The following is a 15,000-nucleotide window of genomic DNA, read 5'->3' on the forward strand; positions in this document are numbered from 1 at the left end:
ATGCCCATGGCAGACACACACAAAAGGCTCCAGGACCAGATGGTCTCGATCCCTATCTTCTGAGAATAGCTGCGACAGTTTTAGCCCAACCTATAACTGATATATTTAATCTTTCATTAACTTCTCAGAATATTCCTTTGGTGTGGAAGCAAGCGCATGTTTCCCCCCTCCTCAAGGCAGGTGATCCCCTTGATGTAAATAACTATAGGCCAATTTCTAATCTTTCTGCTCTAGCTAAAATCCTGGAAGCGCAGGTATCTGTTCAAGTTAACCAATTTCTTGAGCATTATAAGATCCTAAACACCATGCAGTCTGGGTTTAGATCAAAGCATAGTACCGTTACGGCTTGCCTCACTGTCTTAGATGACATCAAAGCAGCCTGGGAAGATTCTTATGTCTGCGCAGCCTTGTTTATCGACCTATCCAAGGCTTTCGATACTGTGGATTTGCCCATATTGTTAAAGACGCTCGCGAATATTGGCATGGGCCAAAATGCGATTGGTTGGTTTTCCAGTTATTTGATGGGTCGCTCGCAATGTGTTAAACTGGGTGACATCGTGTCGGATAAAGTTGCTCTGGAGAAGGGTGTCCCTCAGGGCTCTATATTGGGTCCTTTACTCTTTCTTTTGTACATTAACAATATCTGCAGTAAGTCAAAGCACTCTAGGTACCATATGTATGCGGACGACACGGTTCTGTACACCTGTGCGCCTACGCTTGAGTTGGCTGTAAATGATTTGTCGTCTGATTTCATCTCACTGCAGCATGAATTGAGAAGAAACAAATTGTTGTTAAATGGTAACAAAACAAAGGCTGTGTTGTTCACTCCAAGAGAGTATCCAATAACATTAAATATCTCCACTCTAGATGGTACCCCCATTGAATGGGTGGAGCGTTATAAATATCTAGGTTTCTGGTTGGATAAACATCTCAACTTTAAATTTCATATTGATGCTCTAGGAAAGAAGCTTAAATTCACTTTAGGTTTTTTCTACAGGCTGAAGGCCTGTTTTGCTCGCTCCTCCCGTAAACGATTGGTAAATGGTTTGTTCTTGTCCCAGCTGGATTATGGGGACACCATTTATAGGTTTGCTTGTGCCTCCACTTTGGCCAAATTAGATCCTCTTTATCACGCAGCTCTGAGATTCATAACAAATTCGCCTTTCAGGACTCATCACTGCATGTTGTATGCTGCAGTTGATTGGTCTTCATTGACATCTCGCAGGTTACAACATTGGTTGAATTTTGTATACAAAGCGTTACTTGGGGAGATTCCTTTCTATATTTCCTCCAAATTTGTACTGGTTAAGAATGGGCTAAATCTCAGATCAAATGCCTGGTTACGATGTGTAGTACCTACATTTACATCTGAGGGAGGCAAAAAAAGCCTCTCCTTTTTTGGCCCCTGGTCATGGAATGACCTTCAGTCCAGTCTCAAATTGGCTGTGTTAATTCCCTTGAGAAGTTTTAAGAGAATCACTCTAGATAGATCTACAAACGCTTGTACTTGTTCAGATCTGTAATTAATTTGCTCTGTGATCTCTTCCTTTGGGTACATTGGGTACACTGTGCGTGCCGTGTACTGCTACCTGTGAATTGCAAACTAGTTTTATTATTTAGTGTACATTTTGTATTTTTTGTATTTCTTAGGTATCTGTTTGTGTATCATGGATGTTCTATTTTTGTTGTGATGTCTTGTAAATAAGCAAGGATTGTGTAATTTTTTATTTCTGCCTCTTGGCCAGGTCACACTCGTAAAAGAGATCATGTCTCAATGTGTTTTTATCTGGTTAAATAAAGGTTAAATAAAAATAAAAAAATAAAAAAATAAACACACACACACACACACACACGCACGCAATCACACACACTCACACACACACACACACACACACACACACACACACACACACACACACACACACACACACACACACACACACACACACACACACACACACTAACCTGTTCTTCTCTACTGTTAACGACCAACAGATCAGCTGCTTGACTCAGACAGTAGTCTCTGCTTTGCTGCCATGTTTTATATTCAGTAGTTCTGTAGTAACATTTGTCTGCAAACTTCGTCCATCCACTGGGACACGACTCTAAAAACATCAAACAGGAGATTTACTGATGGGTTTACAATGAACTGATAATCAATTCCAACACAGTTGTAATAATAAAAATAGTACTCAGAGATGTAGTTGAGTGAGGGTAAAACTATTCATTTATTGTATCAATGGTGTTTTCTACACCATACATTTATTCAGGCAAAAATGCCTGAGTAAATGTGTAATGTGGATGCTTTATACTACTACTCCACTAAATCTCAGAGGCAAAAAAACATACTTATGTACACTACAGTACTTGTGAATGTTCTTTACACCAATGCATACAGAGAAACTGATATACAGACACAATGTATGATCTCCTGCATGCGACTTTACTTTCTCTAGGGTGAACACGGGATAACCACGCCCCAAACTCATTTTTGTAGCTTGTGATTGGCTGAACTTGAGGTAGGGAGCGCTCCATTGTGTTCACTTGGACCACGCAGAGGTGCCGAAAGGTTACACATCGGTGAAGTGTCACCTAAACCTGACCTTAACCCTGACCTCAGTAAAACTAACGCTGGTGAATGCTAACCTGGTGAAATGCTAATCTGCCGACACTGATGAATGCTAAGACGGCGCACCTCCCTCATCTCCACTGAACTCTATCCCGTTTTCACCCTATAGAAAGAAAACTTGCCTACTGCAATCTTCATTGTGTTTATGTATCACCAGTGGGAGGGGAGGGGAGGGGAGGGGAAGTGTCTGTCACCTTACAGTTTCAGTCATGCTCCATCTCAAAATGTCTGTCAATGCACTTCACATCCACTGCAGGACATAATACTGTAGTTGGGTTTTAAAATGAATTTTCTATACTCCTGTTTACATTTTTAATGTAATGATATATGTTAGTTCTATTTATTATTCATTTGTATAAAACATTATATACTCAATAGAGACATAGACAGCAGCCAGGAATGAATGGAGAAAACACCAGCACAAATTCAAACAGCAATCTAACAGTCAGTGTACTGTTAGAATATATTGAATGGATGCTGGGGTCATGTGACTCACCAGGACAGGGGCTGACGCTACATATCATGGCTTCCACTGCCTTGCCTTCACACGGCCTGCCCAAGCCCCCAGGCTTGTAAACATTGAAGCTGTGGTCTACAATAGGGTTCAATGGACGTCGACGTCGTTCGTGACGTCGTTCGTGACGTTTTGGTCTATAGGTAGAGACCAATTTCCCCCAGAATGCACCTGTATTAGCTACATGCTAGCATGTAGCCATTGCTTCAAAACGCCACTGAGCACTTGCATTGAAATGATAGTGGGGGCGTTGTGAGCTTTGTAGATCGGCTATTTTTGCATCGCAACGCGACGCGTTGTGAGCTTGTAGATGAGCTATTTTCAAATAACCACGGTATAAATAGGGCTAAAGTTTGCAAGTAAATGTAAAAGGAAAATAGCAGATATACAAGCTCACAGCGCAGCACCAAGTGTCGCGCTGCGAGCTTGTAGATTTGCTATTTTTTTTAATCTTGAAAATCTTTGAATATTTCAAATCCTTCTTTTTGAAAAACCTTTGTTTCTATGTCTGTGGTGCTCAAACCTTTTCATATGAAGGACCCCCAAAATGATTTGGCCACGGACCCCCATCTCAAAATATTAAGTTACAGGTACCCCCCAGAAAAGAATTCTTCACTTGTTTGTATATCCGATATTTTTCGATAGCTAAAGTAGGGCCCTAGTAACTCAGTCCCACTCCAACCCCCCCCCCCCCTTCCTCCGTGATGCCCCTGGATGTAATCACGCAGGTATAGGCTACTGTATATGGTGTCTCTTCAAAGGATGCTTACCTGGACATGGTTTTCCCTGGCAGCTGCGTTCCTCAGCGTCTACCCCTGCACAGTGGCGCCCTCCATTGGCGGGTGGAGGATTGTTACACTGTCGCAGCCTGCTCTGGGTTCCAGCACCACAGGACACATTGCATGGTCCCCACTCCATCCACTCTGAATAGCTGCCGTGTACTGGAGCACAAAAGAAAAGAGAATCACTATTTGGTTGACAATTTGACCACAATAACAGAATATAAAATAGAACTGACAAAACCTAAGCCTATAAAATAAAACCTAAAACCTATGCTATCGCCATTGAGTTACACAGGAGAAACTTTGCTAGCACCATAGGTCAGCAGCTAGCAGTGGAGTAATGTAACTAACTACATTTACTTGCAATTTTGACGTATTTGTAATTAAATTGAGTATTTCCAATAGTTTTACTTCCACTCCACTACATCTCAGATCCAAATATTGTTACTTTTTTACTCCACTCCATTTATTTGAAAGGGTTAGGGTTAGTTATTTTGTAGACTGATTATTAGTCCAAATACATTAACCACTTTAACCCTATATACATTTCGGCCATTTGAAAATAACCAATCTACAAGCTCATAATGTGTCGCAATGCAACACATTTTGAGCTTTTAGATGTGCTATTTTCAAAAGATTTACATGTTCATCATGCTTTTTCTTGCCAGATGTTAAATATCACATTTTAGACACAATAAGCCCATTCCCAAGATGCACCATCATCTTTCATGGCAGATGTGACTTAAGGGGGCTAGAAGTGTGACTAATAAAGAAATCGCCAGCATATTCTAAATACACATAATCATTAAAATGGCTAAAACAATAGAAAGCAGTAAATGCATTTTTTTAACATTCATCTTTTCTTTTCTCTAATTAATCTAAAATATGAACCCATGTTGTAAACAAGTTCTTTAGTCCTTTAAAATTATTTGAAATGGCAGATCTACAAGCTCACAAAATGTGAATTGTGAGCTTGTAGATCGGCTATTTTTTTAGTTTAAAACTTTTTGGAGAAGTCACTTTAACAAGCATGTTGCCTCTTAAAGATACATTTCATATTCAAACATGTTTGGGGTAATTTTAACGTCTCACACTTATGTGTCTCACCACAGACAGTTTTTAAAGGACAACTCCGCTTTAAATAACATCCAGGCTCATTTTACAACTTATATTGATCCCAAAAGACTGTCCATGGGGTTTATTAGACCTGTCTTGTATTGATCCCAAAAGACTGTCTATGGAATGTATTAGGCAGAAATGCTCATGTTGTCCAGTTTCCCCAGCAGAACCCAGAAGCCCTCATAGCTTAGAGTGGAGCCCATAAGCCTATCACTTTGTATACTATTTGTTGCGGTCAAAAGTGTATTTATTTTTCATGAATCTGTTACTACTAACACATGCCTTAGTTGTCCAACATGAGCCACCACAGTCTTGTAAATCATGTTTTGGGGTGAGCATTCGGCACAACAGCCAAGCAAAGTGACTGCATTGGCCAATAGCATGTCTTTTACAGGACTTGGCAAAACACAGAACAGCCTAACATCTGTTTAGCAGACCACGGGGTCAAAACAAAACTTAGAATTAGGTATTGTAAGAACAAAATAATACCCGGTTCGAACTTCTTGGTGCTGTGGTTCAAAACAGAATGAAGAATTTGGAATCGTCCCTGCTGGTCGTCCAGCTGTAGGCTACTCGAGAACAAGCGATTAGAGGTTTGCATAGAAAAAGGTACAGTTTCATAACGATTGTAATGTCTAGTCAGGTCCTCTCATACTGTACACAGCGTAGACACAGTCATTATACATGTGATGCAACATACATAACATGGTTATGACGCACACACTTTATTAAAGGCAAGCGCCGTTGCTTTGGAGATAGAACAATGGCCAGACTTGTTGCATGCATTGCCAAGGGTTCAAGCCAGGACCCCCTTGGCTCAGAGATGAAGCAATGACCCCAAGTAGTATAAATACAATTGTGTTGCAAATTAAACTATTCATAGATGACATGTTTGACTGCACTGTCATCACTGATTTTAATTTATTATTTGTTTAGTATTTGTTTAGTTACACATTATAGTGTGTTAGACATGTGTTTGCTCTTTTCCCCTAAACATCAAATCACTTTGCCAAAAATAGCAGATCTACAAGCCCATAACACATTGTGAGCTTGCAGATCCACTATTATTGGAAAAGAGATGTGGTGTTGACTCATTAACTATTTTTGGTTTAATTAATTTGAACATACTGTATTTGTCTTGTAATTAAGTATGCTTCTGAAGAGATTACACTCCATGAATGTCCATGAATGAAATACTGAGGGCTCTAAACGTAAAAAAAATAAAAAAAAATGTAAAAGGTTTTATTTGAGATGTTCCTTTTAGGCAGGGTGTTTATCTGTACTTGTACTGTACTACATTTCAATTGTACTGTTCTCCATTTTTGTCAAAATAAATCAATAAAAAACACTTTTTACTGTTAAATTACAATGTGTCCCAGCTGCCTCTTGCAACGACGAGGAGCTCAACAAGGTGCTGGGTGGAGTGACCATCGCTGCCCAACATCCAGGCGGTTCTGCTGCCCATGAAGACAGAGAAAGCCACCCAGAAATACATCTGCTTCATACTTCATACGTACAAACCCCACAAAGGCTCTTTTAAGAGACACCTACCCTCTCAATTTAAAAGGTTGATTCTATTACTGTCTATACAATACTGTACATTTTATACAAGCTGACTTTTCTTAAGCATGTCCCTGTGGCATGTCTATGTAGCCCGTCGTGGTCATACCAATTACATACTACAAAAGATGTAGGCTATTGTTAGATTGCATGGCTTAGTGCTCAGTTTATTGTTCCTATTGATCAATTGACACTTTGACTAGGACATTTATAAAGATTCAATTTGACCATTGGCTCTGTACTTTCCTGCTCTTTTCTCCCTTCAAACCAAATCACTTTGCCCAAAATGGGGGCAGACCTCCATTCAGAAACACCCCCACTTAGAAACATCCCCATTCAAAAATACCCCCACTGAGGTTGGTGTTTAGGTTAGGTTTAGGCAAACATTAGGCAAAAATACAAAATCTACAAGCTCAAACACGTGGCGCATTGTGGGTGGGCATCGCAACGTGTTGAGTGAGTAGATCAAAAAGATATTGTATTATCATATGAATAGGGATGCTAGCGTTTAATTTGTTGATGGTTTAACTTTAATGTATTATTACTTTCATTCAGAGATACTCGGTAATACTGGATGGTTACAGTTTTCTCTGCAATACATGCTATATTAAGTGTACTGTATCCAATAAATTATTTGAAAGCATACAGCTTCTTCATTGACTCACTCTGTAACAAGTCAAACATATTACTAAGAAACTGAAGCATCTTTAAAGGGGTTTTAGTTATGGCTGAATGTTATGAATGCCTCTGTGTTATTTCTAGGAAAGCACGGCAAGTGTGTGTTCTATACTTGGTTTTATTGGTCCAGGTCAGTTGTCAGCATTGGGCTTTCTTAATATATTATACAGTAGTAGGTGGAATTTCACATTTTAGAGGCAAGGTCACTTGGCCTTTGGTGTTTTTTCTTTCTTTAGTTTTTTTAGGGCACAAATGCCAGGGCAAGAAGGCCAGTTGTTTGAAAGAATGTGTTGAATTTACATATCATCCCCCGTCACCTCCAGCTGCCTGTTGTCAACAAGGGTGAAGTGACCATCACTCAGGGTGGTGTGCTGCCCAACATCCAGGCTGTTCTTCTCTCCAAGAAGACGAGAAATCCGCCAAGAAATAAATCCTGTGCTTAGAAATAAATGCCTCTGTGTCCATGTTCTGTCAGCTTTCCCTGATGAATAATAATGTTCTTGTTGACACAACTTGACAGACTAGACACCACACGTTTATTCTCCTGTTGTAATCTACTATTTTTGCTGTTACTCATAATTGTCACTTTGGGGTTCTTGCTATTTATGTTTAACTTTATATTGTATTAGTCTGGCAGCCACTGATGTACCTCTATTACTAAACAGACTACTGGAAATGTCTTGGACACAGACTGAACTACACAATCTATACTACCCTAACTTTATAAATCTCTCACATTAAACTTTAATGTGAGAGATTTATAAATGATGTGATAATCTAACGTGTATTACTTGAATTGCTTTAACGATTAAAGCAATTCAAGTAATACACGTTAGATTATCACATCAAGTTGGCAAGTTTACAGCAATCATACTCACTCTAAAGTTAGCCATGATCCAGGCCAGGCCGGGTGTTGCTGAATGATTTCAGCATTCAAGCCTGTTTTCTCTGCACCGGAGACTTCAACTTCTGTTAGTGTTCCTTAGTGTTGTTTTCCTCCATGGCGTGCTCAGAGGAACTGGAGTGTTTACAGACGCTAGCGTACAACCGAGGCGGGGGAAGAAGGCTGATCGAACGCTTTGGGAGACACCCCGTGGGCTGGCTGTGTGGCTGGTGACGTTGTCTGACTGAGAAAGGGGTGTAGTTTTTCCGCAAATGAACGATGACGCGTTTCACATCATGGTTCATCGTGTTATGACTCAATTTCATAAAACACAGACTAAACACGAAAATGAATCCAGAACTGTGTTCCTTTTCTCCCAAAGATCTTACAAATCGGGGTTTTTGTCTCAGGGGTGAACTGTCCCTTTAAGTTGTTGTACTTCTGCAACAAACTCATAACGACTTGAGCTGTTTTAGCACCTTGGACAGCCTAACGTCTGACAGAGCTCTTCCATTTCGTCTTCCATTGACATCGGGTTTGAACGTGTGTACTTACCCTGTGGCATGGCTTCCTTTTCCTTATCCTCTTTTTTCCGTTTTACCGACTCTGGTAGTTAAAAAAGTTAGTTTTTGTTCATCAGTTTGGCCGGTAGTTTACAGGGTGCCGCCATCTTGCTTACCCATCAACAAAAACAAACTAGAAGGTAACCTTAAAGGACAACTAACCTGAATCTTGTCCTCCCAGGCTTCTCTTCAGATGTCCTTCCATGGTGTTCAGCCTCTCCTCCATGGTGCTCAGCCTCCCCTCCATGCTGCTCTTCAGCTCTAGGAGCAGTTCTTTGATCCCCCAGCAGGGGTCATCAGCCCTGACCACACATAACAGGAACAACAGCAGAAGAGCCTTCATGGTGAAGCCCAGGTTCTGAAGACAACTAGCAGTACACCACCTATTTATGTTCAGAGACTGACATTGATTGGTTCCTGCAGGGGGGAGTGACATATTTCCAGTTTTCAGCGCTAGCGTAGCCGAGGCCCTGCCCCCCCTTCCCCTCTTTCACGCCCGGTGGCTCGCGCAAATTTTAGGTGAAACCTGCCCCCCCCCCCCCCCCCTCCCCCTCCCCCAGGCCACCAATGGGGGAGGCGGTCGTGCCACACAGCGGTGTACAACCACTGTGCTCCACGACACACCTCCCAGCTCTGCTGCTCAGACTCAGGTTGGTGGGAGGAACCAGTCACCCTCTGCATCTAGTTGTATCTCCCAGGGGGAGCTACACTAGAACGCTGCGGGCGAAACCACATTGACGATATTCACCTGGCGGCATGTTTGAAATTTGCATTTAAACCGGGTGGCAACTGCGGTGGCATTTCATTAACTTGGATGGCAAGATGGCCGCCGTGTGAATATGGTCAATTTGGGAAGTATACAAGGGGGCTGCACTTGGAGCCAAGGCGCCAATGCAGCCTCTCTGCTGTGGGGTCCTCCACATGCCACAGGTGTCCCTCCGGCGCCACATGCTCCTCTCCAGGCGACCGGGCCACACAGCGGTGCAGCACCTTGTGCGGCTCCACGGCCCACCTCCCCACTCTGCATCCAAGCCGTATCTCCCAGGAGGAGCTACAAGAGGACCGCTAGCAGGATGAGAAGGTTTACAGGCAGGTTGCACGTGGTGCCAAGAGCCTCAATGCAACATCACTGCTGCAGGGTTCTCTCATAGCCATTACCTGAGGAGGTCGGAGGTCAACCGTCCCCTCTGCACGTAGCTTAGTGATGATGGCCTACGCCGCTCTTAATTCTTCCCACCGGGCAGACGTGCCACACAGCGGTGGGCATGGGGCTGTCTGCTATGCCCTCATGGACCCAGTGCTAGTGGTGGGCGTGGGGCTGTCTGCTATATGCCCTCATGGACCCAGTGCTAGTGGTGGGCATGGGGCTGTCTGCAATGCCCCCCATGGACCCAATGCTAGTGGTGGGCATGGGGCTGTCTGCTATGCCCTCATGGACCCAGTGCTAGTGGTGGGCATGGGGCTGTCTGCTATGCCCTCATGGACCCAGTGCTAGTGGTGGGCATGGGGCTGTCTGCTATGCTCCCATGGGCCCAGTGCTAGTGGTGGGCATGGGGCTGTCTGCTATGCCCTCATGGACCCAGTGCTAGTGGTGGGCATGGGGCTGTCTGCTATGCCCTCATGGACCCAGTGCTAGTGGTGGGCATGGGGCTGTCTGCTATGCCCTCATGGACCCAGTGCTAGTGGTGGGCATGGGGCTGTCTGCTATGCTCCCATGGGCCCAGTGCTAGTGGTGGGCATGGGGCTGTCTGCTATGCCCTCATGGACCCAGTGCTAGTGGTGGGCGTGGGGCTGTCTGCTATGCCCTCATGGACCCAGTGCTAGTGGTGGGCGTGGGGCTGTCTGCTATGCTCCCATGGGCCCAGTGCTAGTGGTGGGCATGGGGCTGTCTGCTATGCCCTCATGGACCCAATGCTAGCCGAGAACCATTTGCAGAGAAACATTGCATAAAACATCAAAAAGAAGCAGATATTAGAATTAGGATTAGGATCACATGAGGACAAAAAGCCTAGCAAATCACCTCATTATGTCCAAAACTGGAGATAAGAGGTTTCTGCCAGACAGCATGGATATCCTTTAGATCACTTCTGAAAACGTCTATGTTCAGAAAAAAAAGAAGCTTTCTTTTAAATCACCTCCCTTAATCTCCCTGCTTTCATGGTGAATTCTGTGCCAACATTTTATGTTGATATTTTATTGTTGCTATTTATGTCTTTATCTTTGTCTCTAGGTGAGGTTTGGACAGAGTCAGTAGGAGTCTGTAGTAAGACATGTGTTTTACAAACATTACCAGCAGTCTAAAAAAGTCTGATATTAAAACAAGTATAATCTGTACATTGAAACAATACAAACTATAGGATGTCAGGTTATTATCTTTCTATCAGCATGTTTTTGAGTGATTTGATTAAAGTAAAATTAGTTTGTCTCAAAGTCAACCATTAACTATTGATCCGTAGCTGTCTAAGCTTGTGTGCTGTCTAAGCTTGTGTGTGTGTGTGTGTGTGTGTGTGTGTGTGTGTGTGTGTGTGTGTGTGTGTGTGTGTGTGTGTGTGTGTGTGTGTGTGTGTGTGTTGGAGGGGTCAATGACCCCTTTCAGGTCAATGACCCCTTAGCTGAGAGAGAGATGAAGCAGGGACCCCCACTACATATTGTATAGATGAGAGATGAAGCAGGGGCCCCCACTACATATTGTATAGATGAGAGAGAGATGAAGCAGGGACCCCCACTACATATTGTATAGATGAGAGAGAGATGAAGCAGGGACCCCCACTACATTTGTATAGATGAGAGATGAAGCAGGGGCCCCCACTACATATTGTATAGACTAGAAGTTCGCGGGCCTTCGGGCCGCTCACATCTAGAGATCGCGCCTGCTCCGCAGGCGCTCACAGCTACGTTGCAGCAGTGATCCACCTACTGTGTGAGGGGCCCAGGCCGGCCCTGCACCACCTACTGTGTGGGGGCCCAGTCCGGCCGTGCAACTCCTAGTGTGTGGGGGTCCAGTCTGGCCCTGCAACGCATACTGTGTGGGGGCCCAGTCCGGCCCTGCACAGCCTACTGTGTGGGGGCCCAGCCCTGCAATGCCTATTGTGCAGGGACCCCCACTACATATTGTATAGATGAGAGAGAGATGAAGCAGGGACCCCCACTACAAACTGTTCGTTTTCAAGATTCTTTTTCAAAAATCACACCCAGAGTGAAGTGATCGGTGTCTTTTGTGAGTTAATTTCATTGAACGTCCAGTGAAACCTGGCCAATGCCCTGCTTTGTGGGACGGACATACAGACGGATGGACTTGACTTGACAGATGTAGGAGCGGTTAGCACCGCACAAAATATCAAAAGTATCAGAGATCTACAATTACAAAAACACATTGATTACTCCACGCTTTGAGCTTGTAGATCTGCTACTTTTGATGCTTTTGTGTGACTCTGTACAATGATCAAGTAAATGACATTAATATGAAAAACACAAACACTTAACATATGGAGATAAGAGGTTTCTGCCAGACAGCATGGATATCCTTTAAACTTCTGAAAACGTCTATGTTCAGAAAAAGCTGCTTTTAAATCACGTTTCCATGTTAGGCCTACAAAACCTCCCTTCATCTCCCTGCTTTATGGTGAATTCTGTGCCAACGTTTCATGTTTATATAACATTTTTGCTGTTCTAATGACTTTATGTGATATTTCCCTCTTTTTGTGGGATTTGATCAAAGTGTTTTTCTTATTCAAAGTCAATCATTAATTATTGATCTTCTGCTGTAACCGTGCATGTGTGTGTGTGTGTGTGTGTGTGTGTGTGTGTGTGTGTGTGTGTGTGTGTGTGTGTGTGTGTGTGTGTGTGTGTGTGTGTGTGTGTGCGTGCGTGCGTGCGTGTGTGCGTGCGTGCGTATGCGTGCATGCCTGCCTGTGTGTGTGTTCAAGAAGGCTATAGAGGAGTCGAATCAGGACACAGTGTCCTCTTGTCTGGGCCTAATGTTAGAAAATAGCAGATCTACAAGCTCACAACAAGCTCTATACTAGTATAGAGCCCTGAGGGACTCTTTTTCAACTAATATGGAATAGGTTTAAGTCAGAGGTCTTCAAGATCTTTCAGGTCAATGACCCTTGATGTACAAGTACTGTACTGTACTGTACTGTACTGTACTGTACTGTACTGTACTGCAGGGGTTTCCAAACTTTTTTGGCTCGGGGCACCCCTATAAATATTCTTTTCATCCGAGGCACCCCTACATTGTATTCATCATTTTCACTCCCAGCACCTTATATTTATAGCATATTTTAATGATTATGTTGCGAGATAATAGCCATTTTGGTTATAGACTTAGAACTGACTGAAAATTACCCTGTCCTTCAAGTTTAAAATTATACTAAATAAATATTTATAATAAGTAATAATTGGAATACATTCCAAATATCATCAAATGATCTCGCGGCACCCCTGGACTGCTGTCTCCCACTTTGAAAACCCCTGCTGTACTGTACTGTACTGTACTGTACTGTACCCCCCCCCCCCCCCCCCCACGGACATGACGCTAGTATGTCACAGGGACCCCCCAATCCAACCCTTGATGCTGAGTGTCAAGCAGGAGGCACTGGCTCCAATTTCTCATAATCTTTGGTACGACCCGGCCGGGGATTGAACCCTGACCTCCCAGTCTCAGGGCAGAGTTTAGACGTATTTTTATTGTAGCATGTTTGGAGCCAATTGATTGGTTCCTTCACGGAATGCCCGCTTTTGGGGGAGGTGGAGTTAGTTAGCTGTGCTCCTAGCAGTGGTTCTCAAAGTGGGGTCTGGGGACCCCCAGGGGTCCTTGAGGAGGTTCCATGGGCTTCCCTAGAAAAACTAGGAGGAATAACTTCATAACGTGTTAGATAACTAACACATCTAAACATATTTTATTTGGTTCATTGGGAAACAGCTGATCTACAAGCTGAGCTAAACATTTTGAAAACAATCTTGTGTAATTGTGACACATTTGGAATAATAGTCCCCACCTTCTCGTGAGCTTCAGGGAACGTCTATTTCTCATATCCTCCTTGTGGGGACTTTTGGTCCTACTGTAGGCCTATACATATTAATGTGTGGTCCTGAATGGGACGATATGAACATTTCATATCACGATTACTGTGACCAAATAAATTGTGATTTATGCTATCATCCTGATAATCAAAATATCCCCAACATCCATTATCCAGGGGTGGAACTTGGACACATTGTGAGCTTGTAGATCGGCTATTTTTTGGCAAAGAGATTTGGTTGAGAGTGAAAAAAGGCTGTATCAATTATGTTATTTCCAGGTCCGTTTTAACCAATTATAGAGGGTTTAAATGGTACTGGATACGCAGCTCAGCAAATAAAAGGTGAATTGTTCCCAGTGCATGACGGAGGATAATTTCACAATACATTTAAATCTCCACGATCGAATCGTGAGTTTTTTTAATCATGATAACTGATAATAATATCCTCCCACCCCTAATCCTGAACATGAAAGGTAGTGGAAGTTCATCTTTTCAACCTAAATCCTCTCTTCTAGGGGGCTCTGCCACTTACTATGAGGTGTGTGTGTGTGTGTGTGTGTGTGTGTGTGTGTGTGTGTGTGTGTGTGTGTGTGTGTGTGTGTGTGTGTGTGTGTGTGTGTGTGTGTGTGTTTGTGCGTGGGTGGGTGGGTTCAAAGAGTAGCTGTGTTGGACTCTTCCTGGTGCTGAGTAGTGTGTAAACATGTTGATATAATGGTGATGTAACTTCATAAATCTATAAGTGTATTCATGAGCTGGTCACAGCTTTTCCCTGTGGGTCAGAGCTTAACTCTATCACATCATTGAACCCTAACCCTAACCCTAACCCATGAAAACATTTAAAGGGGAAGACCACCCATTTTCAATATTGAACTGTGTCATTATTATACCTTAGAGGAGTTAAATAAAAAAAAGGTTCCCCCTCTTCTGTGTTGCCTAGAACTGGAGGATTGATTTTGGGGTTTGTGTTGCAAATCACAACTTGATGACATCACACATTGTACTTTACAATACAAACCAAGGCAACACAGAAGAGGGGGGACTGTTTTTTTTTCTTCCTCCTCTAAGGTATATTAATGACATAGTTCAATATTGAAAATGGGTGGTCTTCCCCTTAAACACTTTTATGTTCTCTAATTACACTCTAAAATATGAACGTGTCCTTTAAGTTTCACATCATGTTTTTTTCCCCCTTCATTCCCAAATATAATTGTCACACACACACACACACACACACACACACACACACAC

At 43.0% G+C, this 15,000-nt stretch overlaps 1 protein-coding gene across 1 annotated transcript in view; it reads right to left on the reverse strand.

Moving 5' to 3' along the window:
* Positions 1-9,126, reverse strand: part of LOC308300792 (properdin-like) — a gene marked incomplete at its 3' end in the record, with an annotated part of 41,336 nt that extends 32,210 nt beyond the window's left edge. Inside the window, exons 1-2 of the mRNA XM_080744691.1 lie at positions 8,891-9,126; positions 3,914-4,084 (exon numbers count right to left, since the gene is read on the reverse strand). Coding sequence (XP_080600817.1) covers positions 3,914-4,084; positions 8,891-9,071 — 352 coding nt within the window. The 5' untranslated portion in view covers positions 9,072-9,126. The remainder of the gene's footprint in view (positions 1-3,913; positions 4,085-8,890) is intronic.
* Positions 9,127-15,000: the final 5,874 nt, after the last annotated feature.

Source organism: Nannobrachium achirus (assembly GCF_963921795.1).
Source record: "Nannobrachium achirus genome assembly, chromosome: 16".
Lineage (NCBI taxonomy): Eukaryota > Metazoa > Chordata > Actinopteri > Myctophiformes > Myctophidae > Nannobrachium > Nannobrachium achirus.